Here is a 27499-nt window from a genome sequence, read left to right as displayed (position 1 = left end):
ATTATAACTATTATGAAGTTAAATTCTTGGCTTTTTATGCCTTCATTTAGAAAATGCAGGACAGTGGATAGGACAAGAAACTGGGAGTGACAGACAGGAAAGGGCCAACCGAATGGATTGAAACCTGGGCCACCAGCACTTGGGTTAGCCTCATTGGGCGTGTGACCTAAACTTTAAGACATATACCAGTGCCATTACTATGACTGTTTAATATCTAAATCAAAAATGCGTCCAAACATCAGCATTTAAGTACTGTCAGTTTTTGCAAACTAAACAACAGATGTCAAGTCAAGAGGGGTCCCTGCACATTGATATTCAGGCTATGGAGGCACAAGACTGCCCCCACAGGACTGGGGGGTTCATTACAGAGGAAATATTGATTGTTGTACTTTCACATTTGATTACGAAGTGGGGAAAATGTATCGCAATGAAGTGTCAGCTTACAGCTAAAGGAAATGAAAATGATGTAGAAGTGCTAAAAACTGCAGTTCCTTAAGTGTCCACTTGGGGCTGGCTTTGAAAGTATTGGAAACCAACAAGCCAATAGTCACAGCAAAATAAACGTGTTTACAGCTGGTTACAAAAACCAACTCTAGGTGCAGCAGTATTGGTTTGTAGCCTTGGTTGCTTGCTCCATAACGCTAGCCAATGAGCAAGGAAATCCAGTACAAAATCCAACCTTCAGCCTCCCCCAACCCTCACCTTGTTTCCTGCTCTATCCACTGTCCTGTCCTCTCTGAATAAAGGCATAACCCCCTTACCCCACTCAAAAAGCTAAAAATGAAAAAAGTTTAAAAAATTGAAAAAGACTCCAACAGCCCACATCAAATAGTTTTTTTGCAATAACTCAGCAGTTAAAAAGATACCAGTATTTGCCTGACCATATGGGTTGGTGTAATGTAAAACATGGCTTCAACCCTGTCTCTTTAACTCTTGCTAAGTTGACTAAAGCTAGCTTTAATCAGCACTTCCAATATGGCACCCAACAATGATAGGCATCAAAACATAGCCTCAGAAACAGATAGGTGATGTCACAGAGACAATGTCCATATACGTTCTATAGAGGTGGGGGAAAAGATTGAAAATCGATATACTGGGATTTTTTTTTTTTGACATTATCATAATCAGTATTCTCAAAAATTTATTTTTTATTTTTTCAAATTTAAATTCTTCAAACAGTCTGTAGACATTATCATCATTTTACTTTTTCACATGGTCTGGTGTAAAAAAAGCAAACTCAAAATCGTAAAAATCGTAAATATCGAAAAATTTAAATCGCATCGCCACCCTAAAAATCCTGATCCTATCAAATCGAGAGAAAAGCATATCGGCCCAGCCCTATTTCCAACAGGTTACTTCCCACTCTCACCTTGTTTCCTGCCCTACCCACTGTCCTATTCTCTTTGGCAAAAACCCTGAAAACCTGAAAAGTAAAAAAAGAAAAAGAAACAACTCTGACATTCACTGAGTTTTTTGTATTTAAATAACTCAGCAGTTAAAAAGATAGTATTTGCTTGAGATATGAGCTGGTGTAATTGAAGACACCGCTTCAACCCTGCCTCTTTGAGTCAGTACCTCCAATATGGCACCCAACAGCGATAGGCATCAAAACTTGGCCTCAGAAACAGATAGGTGATGTCACAGAGATACCGTTCTATACGATGTAGAGATGACACTTTTTTTTAAAACTCATCCCCACCCAAACATCATGCAAGATGTTGAAGTAGCTATCCAGATATGTGATATAAAACCTACATATCCTCAAAATACTGAAGCCGACAAGGCCTCATTTAATTGACCTGTCAATCCCAACGAGTGATTTTCATTTGACTGCTGAAAACTTTTTCCATTATAAAACGTGAGAAAGCAGCCCAGTGGGACCTGAGGATAAAATCAAATCTGTCCTCCACATTTCTCAGCCCACCTTACAAGCTGCAACAACTGTCCCATTGGGAAGAAAATGTGATGCACACTTAACCATAAATGCAAAACAACCCTGTTTCCATTGAATACACGCAGAGGAACTTACCCCAGGGAGGAGAAGGATGCTCCCATGGGCTTCTTCCTCTTAAAAGTACAGGTTTGAGGTGTAATGCTTTTGTCTCAGTGGAGCTATTTTTCACAAGGACCTCTCTTAGGGGTCAGTAGAGAAGGAAAGAGGGGCTTAAATGGCCCAAGACTTACCTCAGGGTATTAAGGTACCCTGGTCAAAACAGAGAGAAGGAACCATGGGCTTTTACACAAATGTGTGATATTTCTCTTAAAGTGCCCCCTGTAAAGCTCACACATTTACAGCCTCTGCCAAGTAGAAAAACAGAGTGAGGCTCTGTGAAAACAAGCTCTGTTTTGGTTTGACCTTCCAGTATTTGGTATCTCTTAGAGACGCTGCTGAATTAAGTGTTGGAGCACAATAAAGTAGAAACATCAATGAAGACAAAATGTTCAAGGACAAACAGACAAAACTTCTTTATAAGTGGAAATAAACTGTTTTACCTGTCATGAGTTCGCATGAAGTCCCAGGATTTCTTTGTGCCATTCTGTGAGGGAAAAACAAAGAGACTCAGTTTAACCTGAAGAGCACAAACAGGATGCATTCATGGCACCACAACATCTCATTCCCTTTATTATGTAACTCGTCGTGTCACCTTTGAACCATTTACTCTGATTACAGCAGAGACAATCAGCTGTCGTTCAACAGACGCCAGCGTTAGCATGCCGAGGTAGATTAAAAAACCCAACCCACTGAAAACATCTACAGGTGTAAGGCAGGGCTTCATAAACTGTAACTCAGCAAAAATAAACACGTCTCAGAGAAGTATTTCATTACTCACACTATGTTAAAAAAGGCAAGGTCACTGGAAAAAAACGTATATGAGGGTTAGGCCTATAAATACTTAAAAAATAAATCTGAATCTGACTTTTCTTTTAAAATATGAGAATTCTTTGATCTAAGTCGAAATCAAAAGACCTAAAATATATGGTGACTTTTTTCATTTAGAATTTTGGGATTAAAGTCAAATAATTCTATTTTTCTGTCTTGAAATTGGAAAAATTTTCAGAATATTTTTGAAAGAAGGACTAAAGACCTTTGCACACCAACGTGTATTTTTCACGCAAATATTTCACACGTTTTTTTTATCTTTTAACCGACTGTTTCTAAATGCAAGCTTTCACACCAGCAGCGTTATTTTGCTGAGCAAAATTGTGGCTTTTTTTTTTATCTGATTTTTCCAAAGTTTCGCTTGTGACGAGTACACATCTGACCAATCAAAACACTCGTTGACACATCACATACCAAAACTTTCAACATGGCAGACTGCTTGGTTGTGTTCATGTGCCAGCACCTGGTTCTTTACAAAAAAGGTACAAAAACTATTAAGACAATGATTATTATATCGCTGTTGGTGTGCAAAGGCCTTAAGGAAAAAACTAAGACTGTTTTGTTTTTGTTGTTGTTTTTTTTTTAATTTTGGTCTTTGCCCCAAGGATACTGGTAAAAAAGAAAGTAAAAAAATCTTCTAACAAAAAGATTTCTTGCATTCAAATAAGAACTCTGAGAATAAATTTACAATTCCATAAAACAAAAAATCTGAGAAAAGAATAAGAATTTTTAAAATAACTGGAAGTCTGAGTAAAAAAGTTTGATTTCTGAATAAAATCTAACAGAAATCCCACTTTTACCCCTCAGGATTTTCAATCAAAGTCAGTTCATCCAAAGTCAGACTTCTGTAAAAAGAACCCAGAAATATAAGATAAAAGTTAGAATTGTTTTGTTCTGTTTTTTTCCAGAATTTGGGGATGAAATACAAATTTTAAAAGTAAGAATTTTAAGAAAAAAGTCAAAATTATTTGACTGAAGTTAAGGTCATGTCTTTTGCCTTAGAGTTCTAAGTTAAGAGAAAAATTCTGCTAGAATTTGTGATTCAGAAATTTCCCTTTTTTTCTGATCCAAACTCCAACTGTGCGTTCACACTAAAAGAGGCAAAAGAGGCAAGCATGCCAGAAGTTTATCAATTTTCAATGAGAGCCCGGCGTCCTGAGCGGCCAAAGTTTCAAAAGAGACACCAGCTGAGAACTCAATTATTTAACTGTATTTAGTAAAATAAAACTGGCAGTGTGTAGTTTTGACCCAGTAAAAACCCAAGAATCTCATCAATCTGCAGGTAAAAGTTAAAAGTACGCATATTAAGTTATAAACGCTTAACTTAGTTGATGGCAAAATTGGCTGTTTGGCATTGGCAGAGTGGTTAAGGCAATTTTTTCATGCATGAACTCAAATACTCATGCTCCTTACAAATGTGGCTCCATTCAAAAGTGAAATCAACAGACTTTTCACTTTATAAGGCCTACATCCAAGACGTGTTGTTAAACCAAAGAAATAATCTCCCAAACACTAACAGCCTTACTTTTTGTGCTGAGTTAACTAAACGTTATGAATGTCTGACTCTGTGGTGATGACACAGGAAGTACAGTCCTCGTTGTTCTTCTGTTAAAGGAAATTGAAGAAATGGACACCAAACACTGGAGTGAGTGAGCTGCTCGGAGAAATTCCTGATGACTAAACCATCAAACATGTCCTGCAGTTGTTTGACTGAAGCTGTGCTAGCTGAGCGTTTCTATGCCCTGTGGTAACATCATCATCATCATCATCATCATCATCACTATCACATAAACAGGATGTGCTGCTGAACACTCCTTCAGTAAATTTCCAGCAGAGCATTTGCATGAAAAACTGGTGAAGCAGGTGTGTGTGTGTGTGTGTGTGTGTGTGTGTGTGTGTGTGTGTGTGTGTGTGTGTACGTGATTGTGACAGGCATATTGGAGGTAGCCTGAATCATTTTGGCTGAGAGAAATTTTAAATATGTGGGCAGTGACACACACGACAAACACACACACACAGCTGAATGTTTGCTCAGCACTTTGCAGGTAAGTGTAAAGGTGTGATGAGGAAACCATCCTGATCGTCTGGTTTAAGGTTAATTCATTCACGGCAGGTGAAGCGAGCAGAGCTGTTTAAAGGTCAGGAGGACAAACTCTGCTTCTTCTGACTTTTCTTTACTGAAATGTTGATGTTAAACACTGACATATATTTGGTCGTAGTGTCGCTGCTGAAAAATTACGAGGCCAGTTTTGCAGGTTAGAGATGTAAATAAACATCAGTCCAAAGCACTTTTCACACTGCGGACTCAGAACAGAGCTGTTATGCTTCTGTGGCAAAGTAATGTAGAGTGTGAAAGTGATGCTTGGACTGTGCTTTTTTTAAACACAGTGCTTCTCAAGTGAAACTGCTGTATTAGTTTATCATATGACAAGCAACCCACTCTAAACATGCGCTCTTTGTATGTTGCAAGTCAGCAACAGCTGAACTGAAGCATCAGCTGTGTGTGTGTGTGTGTGTGTATTATCTAGTCAGTTCCACCTCTGTAAAAACAAGACAAGTTTAACTGAATATTTTACTTTAGTACTTATTTTTCAATTCTACTTTTTCAGTTGACACTAATTATCAGAGCTGAAACAATTCCTTGAATAATTTGAGGTACTTGCTTACAAAAAATGATTGAGGAATTTTCTCTGCCTTGAGGAATCATTTAATTCCAAAAAAAACTCAAAAAGTGGTATTTCAAAGAGAGCTGACACCATATTTAGAGAGTTTTCAGAAGTTCTGCTCCAACACGTTCACAGACACAAAAACACATGCATGTATACACACACAGACAAGCTCATTCCATATAGAGGACAAATAAACCACACCACCACAAGAAACATCTCCCAACACTTTCTCGGTGAATATGCTCTTCCGCGCTCAGATTGCATGGAACTTAAAGGTCCCATATTGTGCAAAATTCTCTTTATTAAGTCTTTTAGTGAAATTTGTGGGTCTTTGTCTTTCCTCCCAGCCCACAAAATGTGATATTTAATGACAAAACCTGTACTTAGTAGAGCTTGTGAATGTAAAATCCTGACCTAAAACGAGCTGTTTGGATTTTGGGGATTTGCCCACGTCAGTGATTCCCTTTTTTTGACCAATCAGGAGCAAGTCTGACCTGATTGGTCCACCAGAGCAGATACTCCCCAACCCCCTCTCTGCGCACTCCCCTCCACATGGCGAAGTTGAAGAGCCATCACTGCTCGGTTTTTGGCTGTAAACAACAGTTCCATGCACAAGCTTCCCATCTCGGAAGAAGACAAGACTGAGTGGCTAGAGTTCATTTATCAAGGAAATGTTCCAGCTACACTCAGTAAAACTGTGCATGTGTGAGCTAGACACTTCACAGCCGACTGCTTTTCCAACTTTGGACAGTACAACAGAGGTCTAGCGAATAGACTGGTCCTGAATCCAGGCGCATTACCAACCATCCTCCAACAAACCTGGGACCCTGGAAATGTGAGTATTTTAAATGCTGTGTGCTGTGGAGCAGATGTAAGAGCTTTTCCTCAGTGTCCCGCCTGTCTCTGTGTTAGCTTCAGGATGCTAACTTTAGCTGCAGCTAGCCTGTTGTCTTAGCCTGTAATGGTACGGTAAAGGAGCTTCACTGTTTTCTAAACATTGTGCACTCGGAGCTCGTGGCGCCGCTCTCAGTGACGTGGAAGAGCGGGGCGGTATCAGCGGTGGCTCATTTACATATGAAGGCCACACCCACTAAATCAGAGCGTTCTGAACAGAGGGGCTATGAGAGCCTGGAAACAATGCTGCTGTGCTTGATTTATTGGCTTTATTATTAAGCAAGTTTTCAAGTATTTGAAAATCTTAACTCATCTCTGGTGAACAGAGTGGCCAAGGGCAGCCCCTAGGAGAGGTCATCTGGGCTACCTTCATGATAATATATTTATATTCTCTGAGGTCTACGTGCTGCCTTCCCTACATTAGTTTATCTGACATTTATTTATCTGCAGATATGTAACAAACCAACTCTCTGCACCCTTACACAGCAGATTAAAAAATAAAGTTTGAGTCTGAAAATATCCCCAGACAAAACACTCCTCTCTGAGTAACATCTGCTCCAAACTACAAGCAGCCAAGATGTGTGAACACAGCTGAAGCATAAACTTCTCCTGTATTCCTCTTCCCATTACATGCCGTATAAATATGGTAAAGTTGGCCTACATTTGCTCTGCCTGAGGAAACATGGCCTTGATTCAGATTTAGGCTACACCTCCTCTCCACCCACCAGCTCTTTCAGATGCAGTCATGACAGCTTTGCTACAACAGGCTTATTGCAGTGAAAATAGATGTGCCTTCTCCTGTGCGAGCAGGGTGCTACTGTTTCAGCACCACCCAAGAAATGGGTGGGGGTTAAACGGCCAGCTAATTGCACTGATAGTATCAGACATCATAATAAAAGTATTGTTATGGCAACAGGGCCTGAGTCTGAATGTGCTGCTGAGCCAGAGAGGTACTTAAAGCTGTAGAAAGGAAAATGAAAGATTTCTATCTGAAGGAAATTAGCTCACGCACATAAACTAAATCATCTGACAGAAATGACATCATTGGAAAGTTAGTGGGAATAAAGTTTTTCAAGTTTAAGTCTGTGTTTCTCTGGCCCTCTTTTGGCATTGGTATTGAGCCGGTATTGGTAATCCTGAAGGCTGTCGATACCAGCAACTGATACTCAAGGCACAAAAATCTTATGCGGAGTAAGTCCTCCTTGCCAGTAGTTGGCGCTACATTGCTGCCGTATAGCAAATGTATGTTAGGTCCTGTCCAGACAATATGAATGAACCAGGGAACTAGTTTCATTTTTCACTTTTGTTAATGTTTTAAAAACAAATCTTAAACTCAGAAAGAGCTGTTTGTGTTTTATTTTGGACTTCATGGCAGAGTGACAGTGCTATCTTTGGTCAAAATGATGTGGCACTGTGAATTGAAACTTTATGGGGGTTTTTTAAGTACTAGTGGTATCAGTACTCTGTATTCGTGGGTACTCAAGACGGCATACTTGTACTGGTATTGGTCCGGAAAAAAAATGGTATCAAACATCTCTCATTCAACTGAAACCAAAACTATCTTCAGAGGTTTCCACTGTTACAAAATGCAAAGATCCAATTTTCACGGCCAGAAAATTATGAATAATGACGTTCAAATTAATAAATATCTATGCTTTTTGCTTTTTAATTTTTTTTTTAAGGAGCTCTGATATAGGATTTTATGCAGGACTTTGGCTAACTTTGGTAGAACAGCAGGTAAAATAGATAATTTTAAAAACGGCATGATCCCAAGACTTATTATAGTTTTTTTTTGGGACACACTGATATGAAAATTTTGGCCGATATCAATATCCGATATTAACATTACTGTTATATGGCCAATCACCGATATTTAGGCTTAACACGATCACAATTTTTGGGCCGATCACCGATCAGTGAGTTTAAATAAACCGATAACCAATCACCGATCCGATCACGTGAGAAGCAACATTTAAACTACTTGTTTAAGTACTTATATACTTGTGTGCTGTTACCTGAGTATCAATCTTGCCATGCCCCAATCTGACTGAGATACATGGTTTAAACATCAATGACCTCTGGAGGGCATTAAAGGACTGACAAGTTCAGTTAAGTTCAGTCTGGACAATCAAAAATATAACCCAAGACAAAAATAGTTAGCACAACTTATAGTAATTAAATTACTTTATTGTAATTAATTACTTTCCTGTAACAAGTAAATACTGCAAATTGATGACAGTAATGCTGCCTCAAACATACTGCAGCATATCAATTAAATTAACAGTCAAAGACTGTAACTCTAGTGCAAATAGAACGAAGCTGCCTCAAAACATTCATATACATCCACGAAATTAACAGTTTTTTAATCATTAATCATTTGCTCTCGGATATAAACAAACAAACATGTCGATGCTGTGAAACTAGTTTGGAGCAAATGAGACAGATTAAACATGACCATGACGTCATTGATTGATCGGTGATCTATGACATGATGCCCGATCCTGATCATTACAAAAAATGCCAAATATCGGCCGATCCGATATAGCCGATATGATCGGTGTAAAGCCTACCGATATTTACCAATATCAATATTGTTTAAAAAAAATAACAACAACAATCTGAGATGATGTGTCGAGGTTGTTTAGAGAGACAGAGCGGCACAATCGTGAGAAAAGACGACCATGGAGAGGATCAAAGGATGTAGCGCCAAGGGATGGGCACCGAATTAGGTACTTTCAAAGGTACGGACCGAATTCTGTCAAAAGTACCGGGTACCAATTCACGCGAAATCAAAAGGTACCATGTTTAGGTACCTAAATGCATCTTTGTGACTTTGAGGGAGTGGAAGAGTAGAGTATTTTCCATGCTGGACATGAACACAGCATTGCAAGGTTGTATACTGAAGAAGAAATATGTTAAATTGAAAAAATATATATTCTATTATTAAACAAATAGATTTTTTTTTACCACATAGAGCCAAAAAAGTACAGAAAATTGGTACCGTTGAGTACCGGTACTGATAACCAGGTAGCGGGCATCAGTACCGTATCATTTCAAATGTGAAAGGTACCCATCCCTAGTAGCACCCGAGATGAATGTGATCAAAAAAGTGTGTTTTGTCTGTTTTCTGGATCAAAAACAGGAAGAGAGACATAAAAGAAGAGAGTCCACTCTTCTTAGGTAGTTTTGGTCTTTACATAGTCAGAGAAAATAAGATTATTTGGGTCTTGAAAGATCGTTCAAGATACTCTGAAAATGCCGGCAGCTAATGAGTAAAAATCGTCCGATACCAATATTGATACAGATATATCTCGCATCCCTAGTTTTTATTTTACCTAATCAATACTTTACTCAAATACCAAATCAGGACTCAGCTGTAGATATTCAATATTGAAAAATGTGATCAGTATCTGGAGCCAAAAAAGCTGATTTTTAAAACCCGTGCAAGGATTGATTCTGATCCTTCATCTTGTCAAAAGGATAAAGCGGAATATGATCAGATTCCAGAAAGACAAAGTAACAGGACTTGCAAAGTAAGGAATTTTTTTTTAGATTCTTTGTAAATAAGTCTGGCTTTAATGGAAACTAAATGGCTGTGATAGATGTATCAAAAAATATACATATTTTTGAGATTTATTTAACTGAATGGAATAATACAGCAGACTCCAACCTTAAAATATGTTGAAATCAAAATAAGTCAGGAAAATGTAAATAAAAATAAATATCTCAGTACATCTGACTACAGGCCAAGTCTTGTAGCTTAAGCAACAATTTTATCTTGTCAAATTTATGTCATGTGATCAAACCCTTTAGTAGCAGGGATGATAACAGAGTTTAAGAAGAGAACAACAAATAAGCCTTTACTTATTCATGAAGTGTATGAATTATGCTCTGCTTCTACAGAGGGAATAAATCTTTGGAATAATGTTTAAGTTAAGAATCCAAAAATAACTTCCCAGCTTATGCAGATCTCCTTAGATCATCTCCACAAACAGTCAAGTGACGGGTGCATGACCTAACAAGTCAGGGCCACAGGGCCTCAATGTGAAGCCAAGCTAGCATAATGCTGTTCATGCATCATTTACTGTCTTGTTGTGGTGTGAAATGAGAGCATGGAGCTGAAGTTTGGGAGGTTTTTGTTGTGGTGTTGCTGTGGTGCATCTGAAAACTGAGATGGAAAATTTGCAAAGGTTTCTGTTTTTGATTCCTGAACAGCGATTTTAAAGATGGATCACTGTTTTTTTCTGTGTGCATTACTCAAATTAGCTTCAAAATAGGGCTGCAACATTAAGCATGACTCATCACAAATTTATTGATCATTAATCATTTGTTCAAGATAAACCACAAACTAAAAAATAAAAAGTCTCTAGATTTGAAGAATGTGTCAAAGTTTCAGCTAATGGTATTTTTAGCTTTTTCCCATAAAATTTTGAATTAATCTGCAAAAAGCACCACACAATCAGTACCCTGTTAAAGAGCCACTTCTTTTCAGTTTCTGATAACATTAGCTATGCTATAATAAGAGTTTATACAATGACACTGCACATGCAAATGCTGCCTTAAAGGAAGAGTACACACCATTGCAGAGGGGGAAAAACACCAGCACTGACAGTGAGCACTCCAAAGGACCCTATCGTAATTTTATATGGTCCAGCCTCATTAAAGAAAAACAAGGGGAAGTGGTTTGCACAAATAAGTTAGCATTGGCTACTACAGGCATGTTGATGTTAAAAATAATAAAGTTAGCACTGTTTTCTTTGATCCTTTAGGGCTGGGACTGAATATAAACACTTTGGTTGATCTTTACCCCACCTCACTTGTGCCTTGACTGCTTTCGCTTGCACAAAAATCAAAAGTGTTCAAGTGTTTTACACACTCATGTTCCTCCTTGGAGCCGAGCCAGCCGCACCCTGCTCACCCTTCCTTGGTAAAAGCAAAACTCATGAAAAAGGTGTGTGCAATAAATCACTTGTCGTGGCTGAAGCAGAGATGCACCAACCCGTGTCTTTGCAAATAAAGTTTGCTGAATCACTTCTGAGTCAGTATGTAGCTCCTTTCATTGAAGCTGGTGCACGTAAACTGTGAGGTATTTACAAGGATAAAATTGGATTATCAATCACTGAACACCCGGGTCGTCTTGCTTCTGAACATAGAGTTTTCTTGTCCTTAATCTGTCGAATTGATGTCTAAATTTCACAACATTAGCTTGAATATATCATATGAGGCCACTCAGTTTGAAGCTTTTCTTTGTATCTTTCTCTCTTTCTTAACTTAGTTCTGTTAAGGAAATATTCAACAATGGGCAGAAGAAATCAGAATTTGAGGTCAAGAGTTCAGCTTGTACTTTTTGGGGGAGAGTAACACATCATCATCTGCATAACAAGACATACTGAACAAAACATGATTAAAATTGATTTCTTGAAAAAAAACAACAGCCATTAAATTATGCATATAATTTCTCAGTATTAACGATACTTATACAAAACTGCCTGCAGTTGTAACGACTCAACCCTTATCGGGTCGGCGTTAAACACACCAGGGGGACAACTTTCAGGAAATGACAAATCCCCGCTAAAAAAAAAAAAACACATCCCCATGAAACAAACAAAAGAGGTCAAACAATGAAATAAACTTGGAGCAACGTTTAAGACAAACAAAAATAACTCTTTAATCAACCCAAAATAAAATCTCGCCTGCGCACCCGCGCGTAATAGACATCCAAATTAAAATAGCTCATCAAGAAAAAAACCAAATCCAGTCTGTCCTGTCTGTAAATAAAACCAAAAATCCTTTTCAACGAAAATAAGTCCAATTGTCTTTTTTTTACCACTCTAAAAATGTCTTTTAAACAGTTTGCGTGTCCGTTGTCCGACTGAAATCCGTCACGAAAATAAAATAATCCACACAGGAAAAAAAACCAAAAAACACCCCCCAAAAAAACGTGATCGATCAATAACCAAAAATCACTGGTATACCAGGAAAAAACACAAAAAATAAATGTTGTAAGGCTCACCCCCCTGGAAGGACTTAACCTCTCCCAGCCGGGTCGTGCTCCTCCTGGTCCTGGGAAGGGATATTCCTTGTCAATCCTTTGGGCTGTAGAGGCATCGCGCAAGTAAGCAACTCTGGAAGATTTCTTTTAAGAGTGATAACACTTTTCCCCCGACAGTCTTTACTTTTCTTCGGTTTTCCCGGCCCTTTCCACCGGCACGCCAGTTTCTTTGTCTTTCCTCTTCACCTACGCCTCTCCGCCCCTTCCCTGACGCCACGTCCTCCCTTTATAATTTCGTCCATTCTTTTCTTTTCTTTTTCGACCAAAAATCCAAATCAGGACAGCAACAGGTACCCCGACTTCTCATACATTTTTTTTTCTTACAGGGATTTATTTTCTTTTTACTGCATTCATTTCTTTCATTCATTTCATTCATTCACAACAAAATTTTCCTTATTTAACCAAACCTTTTTTTTTTCATGTTGACACTGTCACACAGTGTCTGCAGACATAATTTTTTTTTCTATTGGCTGACCTGAGCCTTGGTACCTGATGGTGCAAAAATCAAATGAATTGGCCGATCACTGGACAAAAGTTTAAGTTTGGTTGTTTCGTTACTAGCATATGTAAGATCCAAAATTCAGCAAAAAGATTGGTTAGTAATCCAAAGGGACAAATTTAACTACTCTCTACCCGTTTGGTAGGGATGTCCTGATCCCAATCCCCAGTATTGTATTGGGTCGATTTTGGCTTTTTCTTAAAGTATCGGTGATCAGGAATTCTAGCCGATCCTCTCAACCGATCAGTCACATCATCATAAAACTGAGTGCTTTATGTGCACCCAGCCTCACAAAGTTGATCAGAGATTGATAAAATAAGGTATGATACAGTTGGGTAGAACAGCCGCCATACAGAACATGCACAACCAGACACGTTACAGCAATAATGTCTGCTTTACAGCACCCTATAGTGACTCTATGGGGACAAATGGCTCAAAGGGCGAAAACAAACACTTTCAATCAAGTCTGTTAGCTTAGCACCAACAACACTATGGCTTCAGGGTCAGCAGTGTGGAAATACATCAAACTAGAAGTCCAACAGCCACATCTATGCTCTGAGAGCTTTTCAAGAGGCGTTAAGGTCAACCACAACATCCTAAAACAACACACAACGTCGTTCACTTACGAAGGAAAGGATGCTAGGCTGTTTCTGAGCTTTAAAAGAACGGATATATATCCACACAGAGAGGACGACAGTGCTCAAAAAGCTCTAAGAAAAAGGTGGGACTCAGTATCAGGATCAGGGGCAAAAAAATGCTGATCAGGACATCCCTAGCTTTTGGTCTTTCTGCCCCTTTATAAATGTGCAGCCTCTGCTGTCCTTTAAACATTGCACACTGTCCAGATTTCAGCCATGAGGTTGCTAAACAAAAAACGGACGTGATCTTGTTTGAAGTGCCACAAAAACTGCCCCACCCTGGTGGCTGGCTACAGTATAGGTCAAAATCTCTGTCTCCCCAGTCATTCCAGATGAGCTGTGATCAAACTTGAAAAAGTTAATACACCTCGTACAAATGTTTCTCACATCTGTATGCTGTGGTGATGCAAAGTTGCTACTAGGCTGCATTGTGTCTGAGTCCTCTTTTATCCTGAAGTTTCGATTTCGTTAGTTATTAGACGTCTGCATGCTAATGCAAAGTAACATGGACGCTTATAGTCGGCTGCAAAGTCTGAGTTTACGGCAGCTCACATTTCAGGTTCAGGTTAGATGATTGGCTAAAATTGCTGATCCCTGATTGGTTAAAAAATCCCAGGACTGGCTGTGATCCCACTGTTGGGATCAGGATTGAAATATTCTTTGATGAAAACACTTTATCTTCTCTGTTGGGCATGATAAACTTGTTTAATAGTTCTTCCAGTGTAATTAGAGATTGAATTTCTAGACATTTCTTTCAACATCTTGCAGGTAAGGGAAACCTTAAATGAAAAAACAAAACAAAAAAATCTTTTGAAGTTGAGCCATCACAGTAATACCAAAGAAAGGGAACTTGTCACAACAGTTTTTCACTCAGGAAACTACAGGAAACTACAAAACAAAGGGACTTAAAATGTAGCCTTGAAAATATTAGCATGAACGACTCAACTTCCAACAGATGCTTACTAGCGTGTTTAAAGTAACCAGATCAATCACTAAAAGAAGACAGGTTTCTCTTCAGTTACAACACACTCTGTGAGGTAAAACTGCAAAGCATGAATGTGTCATCACACACACACACACACACACACTCCAGTATCTTGTCACTGCTCACAGATGGTGGGGTTCCCCTCATTACTCGGGCCACTTGCTGAGAGAAGGGGGGCGGGGACGGCTCCAACGGCCCAGGGGAGACGCAGAATCATGGCCGACATGGATTACGACAGAGAGATTAGCCCAAAGCGAAAGACATAGAGTAGGGGAGCGACAGAGAGGAAGGGAAATAGGAGCAGGCTACACAGGACCTTGAAATTAATGTGGTCCCTCTGGCTTTGAGCATCAGAAGTGACAGACTCCTGTGTGAATGGCTATTGTAGGGCGGGATGTATGGTCTTGATCTTTTAGGTGCTTAAAATCTAATCACACACACACACACACACACACGTACACACCTACTGTGCTCAGTGCACATTAAAGCCAGCAGCTGCACCAGACAGAAAAAAAATCAACACCCGACCTCGAGCACAAAAGCACTACTTGAATCTCAACATGTGCTCTCCAGTTTTTTTTCCAGCTTTCTTTTCAGTCGTCCCATCAAAATTATAACGAGTGAACTAATGATGTGCAGACTTTAAAACATGACAATGATAAAAGAATCTGCACCTGCATGGAGCTGTGGAGCAGTAATGATGAAACGACAGACCTGCAGCGTTGAAACAACCTGATAAGTGGTGCCAAGCCTTTGAGTGACAGAAGCAGTGTCAAGGACGTACTCTCTTCAAGAATATACCCATGTGACCGTGCCCTCCAGCAGAGTTCACAAAAAGCATGCGAGCCTCGGATCAAATCAGTTTATGTGTTCGCTCCCCTTCAGAGCAGGCTGACTGAGAAACCAGTGAAAGATCAGACTCTGGTCTATCTGTGAATTAAGCTCAGCTGGAGATTTGCAAAAACATCAAAGTGTAGAAAGAATAGACTGAGAATCTGAGCAGAGTCTTGTTGAAAAAAGCATTTGATTAATGTCTGAATACATTTTTTAAAAGCGACAATTGGAAGTAATGAATTCCACACTTAAATCAGGGCCTGTGTCCACTCAACGCATCTCTTTTTCTGCATCTATCCTCCAAAGAAGCTTGGTGTTTTTAGCATCTAACATACTGAAGCACAAAAGCTTCAACATTTTTTTTGGCGTGTTCATAGTGTTAACAGTTGGTCCAACCTGTTCTGCTGTGAATATCAGGTCAGGAGTCCTTTCTATTGTTGCTGTTTCCTTAGATGTAAAATGTCCTTGAGTAAAAGCTACATCACCCATTGAGAACAATCTACACAGATTTAAAAGTCACAACAAGGGAAGCAGACGTGTCAAAAGGCAACTTTCGTAAAGTCACAGCAGTCTGCGCTTGAAGAGAAGCCTTGAAATTGAGGTTCTGGGTGTTGCTGGCTCATAAAAAAAAAAAAAAATTTCCAGTGGACACAGGCCCTTACATGAGTCAGTCAAGAGTCATCACAAATATACAAACATATCTACTAAGTAAACAGCATCCTCAACATTGTAGCCTTATATCTTAGCTTCATAGTAACACTGCGAGTACTTTTATATTTTTGTCACTCTCCAACTACAATATAGCCATCGAAAGCTAAATATTTGGGGACTTCAGATTTACCAAGCAGTCACTGGCAAAGGAACTTGATGCAAGACTTGTTGCAAAGTCCCAACCATAAGAGGAGCTGCCAGTGGACACAGGCCTTTACACAGGCCTTGTGATGCAGCATTGTGGTGGTTCTGAAAACTGAAGACAGTCACTGCAAAAATAAGCATATCTGCTGTATGAACAGGTTGAGCATTTTTTATGCCCAATACTGTCAGCCTTGCAGTCTTAAATGTTGGTCTTATACTAGCACTGCAATTCATTTTACATTTTCAGGTGACTCTTCGAGTAAATTACGGCCTAGTCAAATACTTGGGGCAGCTGGGTAGTGATCAAGGAATTTCATATAAGACATGGGTCAAAAGGCAACTTGGGAAAATTCTAGGGATGCACCTATATGAAAATTTTGGCCGATACCGATAATATTGTTGTTATGGCCGCTAACCAATATTTATCGATATCCATATTGGTTTAAAAAAAAAACAATCTGAGATGATGTGTCGAGGTAGTTCAGAGAGAAAGAGCGCAGTGATCGTGAGAAAAGATGACCATGGAGTGGATCAAAGGATGAAGTGCCCCAGATGAACGTGATCAAAAAAGTACATTTTGTCTGTTTTTTGGATCAAAAACAGGACGAGAGACGTAAAAGAAGGGAGTCCACTCTTCTTTGGTAGTTTTGGTGTCTACATAGTCAGAGTAAACAAGATTATTTGGGTCTTGAAAGATCGTTCAAGATGCTCTGAAAATGGCTGGCTGCTAATGAGAAAATATCAGCTGATACCAGTATTGATGCCGATATATCGTGCATCACTCGAAAATTCCTAACAGCATGCGCCACTAAGGCCCAGTTTAGATGATATTTCATCTGAAAACGCTAAAATGCAGTGAAAAAAATCTGAGTTTACTCGGAAACGCTGTAGTAAGCATGCCAGGCCTGTAGTTGGCGCTATAGGTGTCTTGCCCAGAAGTGGCTTTCGGTAGATCTCCACTAAAGTAGAGTTGGGCCGATCGTCTGGTGTATTGGGGAATACTAAGAGCAGAAGTGGAGCAACAGATGCACATTTCGTCAAAGACAGTCAGCAGATTTAGCTGATTGACAAGGTAGACCTCGCCGATCATAACAACTGTTGTATGCTTGCGGAAAGCGAAGCATGACGTCAGTGTTCCCACCAAAAACGCTAGCATACTGTTTACTAGGCAACGGTGTTGGTAGCGTTTTGGAAAAATTCCACTACTTTTGCGTTTCACCCTACATGGCCCCCAAGAGGAAACCTGAAATTGGGGTCCTTTGTGTTGCCAGTTAATAAAAAAAGCTGCCAGTGGACACAGGCCCTTATACAAACCCTGTGATACTGCACTGGAACCGGTCTTAAAACGAACTCCCAATTCACACATAAAGCGTTGGTGTTGCGCAGCGCCATGCTGCACACTACACTGTGCCCGCCGTACACTACTACTACTTGGTCAATCATTGCATTTACACAGCACGCGCTGGCTGCAACCACTAACAGCTGTGCACAGCTGTTAAGCTAGGAGTTTATTTTTGCCAGACAGAACAGATTGTACCAAACAAGAAATCAGACATGAAAACGATCAGAGTATCTGGTCATCTCAAGATAAAACCCCATGTTCTGGCTCCCAGTCGTTAATCTCATCCTTGTTTTTAAAACTACGTCTCTGGTACATGGCCAGAAGTCATCAGCAGGTCAGATCCAGAGGAAATCAGAAGTTTTGGACAAGGAAAGGTAAAAAACTTCATAATTCTATACACCACAACACATCCTTTCTGTAAAGACACTAACAGAAAGGAGAAGGCGTAGACTGAAGGTTCTGAAGTTTTGGGATGGACGATGACAATCTTCGTGCAATCTTCAAATAATTACGAATTGGGGCCAAATATTTTGGGGCTTAATGGGTAGGGTAGTCAGCAGTTGCTGATAAAAGGCTTTAATCTAAAACTTCCTTTGATTGGTTCAACTTTCACTTATTCCAGCTCAGGCCTCAAAGTGTTTATTCGTGGAAGAAAACGTGTTGGTAGATCATACTGAGATGCATATTCAGTAAAAGAGTCCTTTGGCCACCAGGGCTGTTAGCTATACCAGATAAATAATTCCAGATGAATAATTCAGAATCATCATAATGAATAAATGGAGGGTAATTATCCCGCTCTAAGTAGCAACTCATGATTCAACACAAGCGCACTGCAGCAGAGATGAGAGGGGTTTCCCAGAGTCAACGAGGGACAATCACCTGCTTCACAGAGAGCCAGAGAGAGGAGACAAAACACCCCAAGAGAGCCTCTCACGCATGATATTATCTACTTTTGGAGAGTGTGTCTGTGTGTGTGTTCGTGTGTGTGTGTGAAAGGGTTAGTGACCAGTAGCTAAGCTGCAGATGTACACAGGAACATAAAAGGTTTTGGGGAAGAGATGCTCCCTGAGTGTGACTGAAAGGCTTTTGTGGGACGGGGTGAGGTGGGGGATCTGCGAAGGCCCCCCCTGATCGAGCCGCGCAGGAGAGATGTTGAGGATGAAAGCGGGGACAGGATGGACGGAGGGAGTCCACTGTCATGTCTTTTGTTGTCCATCTGCTGTCTTAGCAGTTCCACCGATCTCTTGACAAGCTTATCCCCCACCCACCCAACCACCCCCCTGATTTAGTCACAGGTGTGAAGCCAAATTAGGGGGTAAAAAAACTCCTCGGTGAATTAGCAACTGCACGAGTGTCTCAGTACTTGAATCTTTAGATTAAATCAAAAACTCAGACAAAAGAGCCTCTTCAAATTATAGATGTACATTAAGCGCAGCGTCTTTGTTTTGCTGGTTTTCCATAAGTAGCACCGTCAGCTGGACATTAAATGATTTCCTTTAGACTACTTTATTGTGCTCACACTACATGTGAATAAAACCATTCACGCAAATGGATTAAATGTGAAGTCGATGTAAAGACAGCCATTAGAGACCACTTCTGTTCAGGCAAGGCGAACGATGGAAATTGAGTGAAGGGTTATATACAAATGGTGCAATTCTGGGACAAAGCACGTGTGCTTTTTGCGTCAGTGAATAAAATGTTTGCTAAAGATAATAATGTTGAAATGGCAGCAATGCTCGTCTGTTAGAAGGTTGGTCTTGCTAGCATTAGCAGCAGCACAGTGCTTCTCTTTGTTTTCCACATGGTTTTTGAAAAACAAGTGGCCTACACACGTATCTTTGAGTTTCCATTCAACAGTTGGCAGAATTTGCAAAAAGCAAAAAGTTGCTACCAATTGAGTACAGTGGGTCTGTTGAGTGTTTTCAATCAGAAACTTGAGTCGAGTCAAGCTAGTTACGGGTTTTGCTTAATCGGTATTGGTGCCCAATAGGGCTATTTTTGAAGGACCAGATACTTTTTTTGGGACTACTTCTCTTTGAAAAGCTATGACAGTGAAACAGCGTCTTGCAACATTTGTAAAGTGAGTGTTCCTCGAGGAGGTACCAACAGGGCTCACTTTAATACAACAAAAATGATTCATCATTTACAACAGAATCACCCAATCAGAGAAAGGTATCGGATCGGTACTTGCAAATCATTGGATAGGATTGGGAGTCAAAAAATCTGTTTTGGGACATCCCTAATTTGCTTATCTTTAGCAAATGCACCAAAACAAAAACTGACATCAGGGGGTAATTCTAAAATTACCAGAAGCCCCCACGTAATACTAATCTTGTGGAAATAGTGTTTCAGGTGGCCGCTTCTACAGACAGTTTAGTTTGGGAGGAGGTGGGAAAGTGTTTGTGAGGACATGCCATGGGTGGGGCCATCAATGAGCAGACCCAAGAAACATTTCCCCTATTAAGCTTTCTTCTTCCTTCATGATGACAGCATTTCAGTCGCATTATCTACATTTCCGTGATATTGTGGCAGTTGCTAAAGCCCCGTTTCTACCAAGCAGCAGGTTTAGATCAGAACGGTTTGGTATGGGTTTGATCTCGGGTTACTCATCTCGGTTGTTTGGGGATCTGTCCTGGGATTAGTCTGTGGAAATGCCACAAAACGTGTGCAGTGCCGAGACGGACAGAACTGAACCACTTGGTGAAAACAGGGCTTAAGTTGGCAACACTGGCACCATCAGCCTTTGGTCCTTGGTGCATGTTCACATCAACATACCTTTGAGTGTTTGGCATTGCTCTGGTTGAGCAGTTCTTTGCCTGTTTATCCAAACACAGCCATTTATAACTTAATTTCCATTTTCTAGATTGAAATACCATCAAACCCCACCTTGTGATCAGATGTAATCTGTGCTTGTTTACATCCAGGTAGTAAAGTTTTATGGCAGCCTCTTCTAGTGGTGGATGACAACATGTTACCAGCATTTCAAGCCAAGAATAGTTTGAAAAGTTTGTAGCCATGTAGTTGCTCAAAGCCTAGTTTCAACCAAGCGGTCCAGTTTACATCAGGACAGTTTGGTACAGCTTGAATAGGTAAAGACTGGTCCTGTTTGTGTTTCCACAGCAAACAGTGACCCCTCGTGGTAGGCAGCGTGTAAGCTGGATGCTAATAGCCGCATTAGTTACATAATAGCATGACGCCATAGAAGTGGGACACAGTGTACCCCGCTAATAAATCCAACAAAGAAGAAAAACGTGACACAGTAAACAAAGAGCAATGATGGAAGACATCCAGCAATTCGTCTTCTTTGTGATTGGCATTTGGCTCTAACAAAGAGCAATCAAGTTTTTTTCAAAGAGGGCTGTTTGCCACTAGGTGAAATACAGCAGCTGTTGCACAGGAAGTGACGATTCTTTCGACCAATCAACAGACTGCAAAGTTGTGTCCACCTTCTGGGATCAGACAGGTTTAGTCTGGGACCCCAACGGAATGGTCCCAAATAGTGGGATGGTTTATCCTGGTTATTTGGGGATCTGTCCCGGGATTTTGTGTGCCATGCTGAGACAAACTGAGCTGTCCTGCCTGGTGGAAACGGGGCTTAAGTTGGCAACATTGGCACACTTCTATGCTTGTATATCCAAACACAACCAAATTACTACTTAATTTCCATTTTCTAGATTGAAACACTGTCAAACCCCGCCTTGTGGTTGGATGTCATCTGTACTTGTTTACATCTAGGTAGTAAAGTTTTAAAGCACTGTGGCTGTATCCATTAGAGATACAGCCCCTTCTAGTGGTGGGTGGCAGCGCAAAAGATTGGCACAACATGTTACCAGCATTTCAAGCCTTGAATTGTTTAAAAATCTTAATAATTCCTGCAACCGACTAGCGGAGAGGATGACATTTAGCCATGTAGTTGACCAAGGCTCTAATCCCTATTTGGTGCCCAATACAGCATGTTAAATATTGGTAATATTAAAGTACATTGATTCTGTAAAAGAAATGATCTTTTGAAAGACATCATATGAGGTTACATCAAGATTTACTGAGAACCCCAAAAAGTTAGCAGTTGCTCAAAGAGCGCTTGTCACGTTTAAGTGGTTTCCTCTGCAGTGAGACAGGAGAGTTCAGCCTAACTTTCTTCTGTCATGTTTCTTTCATATGTGTTCATATGAGCTACCAGCACAGACTGCTCTTCATCAGTAAGAGCAGGTTCCCCTCTCAGTCTCCTGTTGCAGGTATCTGTGAATTTTTCAGTATTCGAAGCGTGGGATCCACCTTGATACCTCTTCTGCTTTACTGTCACTACGCAGACTTCACACACAACAAACTGCACAAACAATCTGAAACCTAAAAATAAAACCATCCCTGGACTGCAGCCTATGTTTGGGTGAGGAAGCGTTTCTCACTTTGCCGGAGACCATCAGGACGCACAGTCATCACACTTTTCCATGAGCGGGGGAAGACGAAAATTATCAAACCTTCAAAACACAGATAGATCCAGCATAGTACGACTGCTTTAGTCACACTTCAGGATCACAATCTTCTCCACTTTCATTTTCCAGCCGCTGATAACAGAATGACTGCTCTTCTGAAATCTGACAGCTTTTGAGCTCATGAGATAAAATGAGCAGTTAACAAGATGTCGGTCATGGATGATCTACTCAGCCTGCCCTGTTTGCCACAATGACCTGAATAGGCAGCTAAAAATGGATGGATGGATGGATGAATAGTGACTGTACCTGCAGCTACAAGCGTTATGGAGGAGGCGGACAGTTTATGGTGGTGTGGGTGGACCAGAGTCAGTCTATGGAACCGCTTAATGGAAAATGGAAACAGAGCAAGTGCTTGTTAGAGGAGGAGATCTCATCAGTCGCTTTTCAGTTTGAGTGTTAATGACTCATGATGGATAAGTAATGTGAAGGTTTGAGACAATACAAAAGTGTTGCAAAGTGAATCCTTTCAATGCGTTAATAAAGTTACATAAAAGCTTATTGTATGAGTCTGAGAGAATACAACTCCAACATTAATCCACCAACACACTTGTGCATACACACCGGGACTAAGTGGAGTAATATGAAAGGTTAAATGAGGTCAGACGATGCTCCACCGTATAAACTGAATCACTCTGAACGATCGACACTCATTGCAGAAACACTTCATCTCAAACAGGCATTGGGCATAATAGCAAAATTATTTTTTTATTAATGTTAACAGCCTGTTAATGGTTTTAAAAAGTGTCTGTTATATATATAAATACTGATTAATTGATTAATTGATTGGTTGACAAAGACACTTAGTTTAGAAGTTATTAGCTGTATCACAGCTGACTGAGTCCACTTAGTATTCACATCCACATCTCTGTCATTGGTCCACCAAGTGGACGGCACTCCAGCCATATGTTTTATTTGCCCTGACGTCTTCTCTCTGTCCTTCCTTCCTAAAGATGGGTACGATTCACATTTGAAACGATACCCGGTACCTGGCAATAGGTACCAATTTTCTATACTTTTGTGTGTGTTTATGTGGTGATAAATATTAATTTGTTTAATAACAAAATCTTAAAGGTTTTCAATTTAACATACTTACTTCTCAATATACTTGCAATACTGTGTCCATGTCTAGAAATGTGTAGAAAATCACCTACTCTTCCACTCCCACACAGTTAAGGATGGGTATCAAGTTAGGTACTTTTATAGGTACCGACCAAATTCTGTCAAAAGTTAGGGGTACCATTTCACGTAAGATCAAAAAGTACCATGTTTAGGTACCTAAATGCATCCCTGTGACTGTGAGGGAGTAGAAGAGTAGGCAATTTTCCATGCTGGACATGAACATAGCATTGCAAGGTGATAATTGAAGAATAAATATATCAAATTGGAAAATATTTATATCTTGTCATTAAACAAATTGATATATTTTACCTCATAAACACAAAAAAGTACTGTAAATTGAGGTAACATTGAGTACCGGTAGCAGGCATCCGTAGTAGGGATGCACCAATCCAACTTTTCTGATTCCAATACCGATATCGATACCCGGGCTTTGGGTATCAACCGATACTGATACTAATCTGAAATCAGTGTTAAATAATAAACAGCATGCTCTACTGTGGGTAGGGCTGGACAATTTATCGGATTTTAACCCTGATTTCAATTTTGCCATCTGACAATCATAAAAACAATATACTCGAAGAAAAACAATTAATATGCCACACAGTGTAGATGAATGCAAGTTCCTGTGCTTCATAGCTCTCCTGTGTTCCATGTGCAGCCACAACAAGTGTGTGTGACTTATGTGTATCAATAATACTGTATGTGCCACTTGCTGGTTCTTTAAAGATGTGTTAAAATCAGTACTGAAGACTTTTAATAAATGAATAATTGTGTATATTAATCGTGATTTCAATATCATTTGAAATAATCGGGATTCTTATTTTTACCATAATCGCCCAGCCCTAACAGTGGGATATAATGGAAAAGAAAAAAAAATAGTATATGGAATTACTGAAGTCAATATTTTTTTAAATTATGAAATATTAAAACTATTGTAAACTTTTAAATCCTGTAGATTGATGATGCAGCAAAAAACAAAGAAAGTGCATCAGAGGTAACATTCCAAATCAAATAGCAAAGAGCTGAGCAAAAGGCTCAGAGCTGGTTGCCTGGATCGGGACCATGTATCGACCCATTCCTACCAATACCGATCCAGCTTTGAGGGGTACCGATCCACCGATAATGGACACCAGGATCAGTATCAGAGCACGGCTTATCGGTACTGTATTGTGTCAAATGTGAAATGTGCCCATCCCTACTTAACGTCACAAAGATGCGTTTAAGTACCAAAACGTGGTACCGTTGAATCAGTGCTCGGTACTACAGAGAGAATTCAGTTGGTGCCTATAACAGTATACAAGTCTGAACCCCTCCCTTATTACAAACTGAGATAATATGAAAATGTGCTTAAAATCATGTGAAAAAGTAAGCAGAAAATGTAGTGGAACTGGAAACAACCTGACAAACATACAGATGTCACTTCCCACCTGCACTTTGAGATATACCACAGAACAAACAGGACACATCATTGCAGAAGCAAAGCTCATGGCTGCCTTGGACACTTTGGGATAGAGTCAATGCAGAAGCCAAAACCAGGCTTCAAGGAATCAGTGCGTGATGTAAAAAATCCTCTGCATCACAATCTTTTCACCTCAACTGCTTTGTAAAGCACCCTGAAAGGTCGACTGATTCATTGATTTATTGGAAAGGATGTGACCAACATGTAATCTTTACAAGATGTGCAGAGGCAGGGTCTAACATCATGATGACAGTTTTTGCCTTTGTAACAATGCTGCATGAAGTGATGTATGTGTTTAGTAAACTTACCCAACTTTTTTGGACAAGTCAGCTAAACAAATCCTGATATTGTTAGTAAATGTGCAAATTTTTAAGGGGGTTGGGCATTATCTGATTTCTCTAAACATTGGTCTGTGCATGAGCAAAGACTGAACATATAAAGCAAATAAAAGGACAATATCTTTCAAAGGAAACAAGTAACAGAATCTTACAAACAAAAAAATGATTGACATTTTCTCAAAGATGGTTGCTGTTTTAGGTTTTTTTTTTGAGTACATAATCACGTAAAAAGGATAAATTGAACTGACGTTTTTATTTCTGGAAGACTCTTAAAAAAGGGACACTTTGAAGATGGGAAGATGGAGCTATCTAGCCCAGTCTTTCCCAAACTTTTTTTCAGGTGACCCACTTTTTGGGGGGAACAAGCCACGGTGACCCAATACAAAACATGTCCAATCTGTAAACCAATTGACAGAATAATTGTGCAAAGATAAAAAAGGGTTCTTTAATCATGTAACATATTTGACAAATGCATTACAGCTTTTTTAGGCTTACGCTCTGAAAATACTTGCATTTTTACTATACTATATTCAGTGTGAAGTCACCGCACAGTTGCACTAAACTGTAACAGCCCCGTTTCTGCAGCTGTTGCCCATCCAAGATCCAGCAATGCCTTTGGACTTTCAAACTCAAAGAGATTTTGAATCTGACTTCAGATCTTTTCGTTTGGAAACTAACGATCAAAGTAATCAACGGCTCAGCTCTTCCATATGTGTGATGGTGTCACAGTGACAGTGTTTTCCTCTGAGTGCTGAAAAACAGTAGGAAACATACAGTGGTTTGGCTTTGGTTGTTTGAGTAGCGCCAGCTCATAGCTTCAAACTGTTTTAAAGCAGTTACATATTTCCCGTTACAGTAAACAATGTGGCGATGACCCTTCACAATGAAAACATAACCAGCTATGACAGTGTGAGTAGCCAATCATCAATGAAAAAATCGGCGCGGGGACACTTTCTCTGGTTAAGGAAAGCATGAATTTCATGTGAACATGAAATCTAATTTGATGACCCATAAAAAATCTCTGGCGACCCATCTTTGGGTCAGGACCCAGACTTTGGGAATGACTGATCTAGCCTGTCTAATTGGGCAGTGGGAAAAAAGTGCTTTACTCACAAAATACTAAAGCACTGAACAATGTTGATATCACCATTTACATTACAAGTCCTGAGATAAATCACACAGAGGAGGCTCTGCAGTGTAAATTGCTTAATGAGGTCAGAGTAAACCTGAACTGTACAGACCTTTGACCCAAACACTGCAGCAAACACACACACACACACACACTGGTTTCCACTTTGACACTTAAGCTCAACAAGTCTCACCTGACCCTCTAATAGCCCTGAAAACACCTCTCCTAATAACGTAACACTGCCAAACCCTGTCATCTACACCTACTTATTCAAATGTAAAGCATGTGCCAACGTTAACGTGATGCTCAACCAAATTCTCCTCACAGCCTTCCGTTAGCATGCTAGCTGCTAGCTGCCTCTGGTTCGGGTCAAAGTACAGAGCTATCACACATGAATAAAAAGGAGATAAGTGTTTTAGTTTCCGCGGTTTCAGTGGTTTAATTCATCCCCTCGTTGTCTGTGTTTAAGGTCAGTTTAGCCTTCATGTTATGCTATAATGCTAGCTGCAAATGAATGGGGGTTGGGCTAGCCTCCAGCATCCAGCAGCCTCTGTTATCACCGGGTATCAAAGATTACTCACCTGGTTATAGTGCACCCGGAACGGTTTCAGGTAGTCGGACTCTGTGCACGGAACCACTTCAATGTTATTTATCTCTTCCATAGTTCACTCTTGGAGCTGGATTGGTGGCTCAGCGATGGATGTCTGTCACCGCACAAACTGACAGCGGAGGAATGTCTACGGGAGCCGGGAGAGGACATGGAACGGTTGTGAGGATGCTGCATAACGGGGGGAAAGAACAAAACAGGGACTGGAGAGTTAGTTCACGATTTTATGAGGACACTTATAATATCCCAAGGAAAAAACGCCTTCTTAGAAAAACAATTATATATTCTATTTGTGATTTTTTTTATTGTGATTTTTTTTAAAACACAGAAGGTTACATAGACCCTACTACTCTCTGCAAAACACAAGTCATGAGGAAAACCCTTCTTTCAACAAGCAGAAACCCTTAAGTAGATACAGACTTAATTTTAAAAGCCACCTGCCACTAATAAAGAAAGTGGGACTGAAAGAGAAATGTAAATAAACAGACCATCAGCAACAACAACAGATGTATGGCTGCTTCAATGCCAGGAATAATGGTCAAAGGAGCAGCTAACTGTATTTTACTGATTTATCTAATAAAAAATTTGACTGCTATAAAAGACCTAATGTGAAAATGTCTGATAGCGGCCACTTTATTAGGCATACCAACTGCTGGTTAAAGGGGACATATCATGCTGATCCCTGATTTAATACTTACATTTAAT

At 39.9% G+C, this 27499-nt stretch overlaps 1 protein-coding gene across 1 annotated transcript in view; it reads right to left on the bottom strand.

The window, feature by feature from the left end:
• nudt14 (nudix (nucleoside diphosphate linked moiety X)-type motif 14) overlaps positions 1–26953 on the bottom strand; it is a 34837-nt gene extending 7884 nt beyond the window's left edge. The window contains exons 1-2 of the mRNA XM_074685405.1: positions 26769–26953; positions 2494–2537 (exon numbers count right to left, since the gene is read on the bottom strand). Of these exons, the coding sequence (XP_074541506.1) occupies positions 2494–2537; positions 26769–26849 (125 nt within the window). The 5' untranslated portion in view covers positions 26850–26953. The remainder of the gene's footprint in view (positions 1–2493; positions 2538–26768) is intronic.
• Positions 26954–27499: the final 546 nt, after the last annotated feature.

This window comes from Halichoeres trimaculatus, unplaced genomic scaffold (genome assembly GCF_033239565.1).
Source record: "Halichoeres trimaculatus isolate MK-OKI-2021-1 unplaced genomic scaffold, fHalTri1.1 fHalTri1_scaffold_13, whole genome shotgun sequence".
Lineage (NCBI taxonomy): Eukaryota > Metazoa > Chordata > Actinopteri > Labriformes > Labridae > Halichoeres > Halichoeres trimaculatus.
The sequence above is the reverse complement of the archived record's forward strand: the minus strand, read 5'-3'. Positions and strand labels throughout refer to the sequence as shown.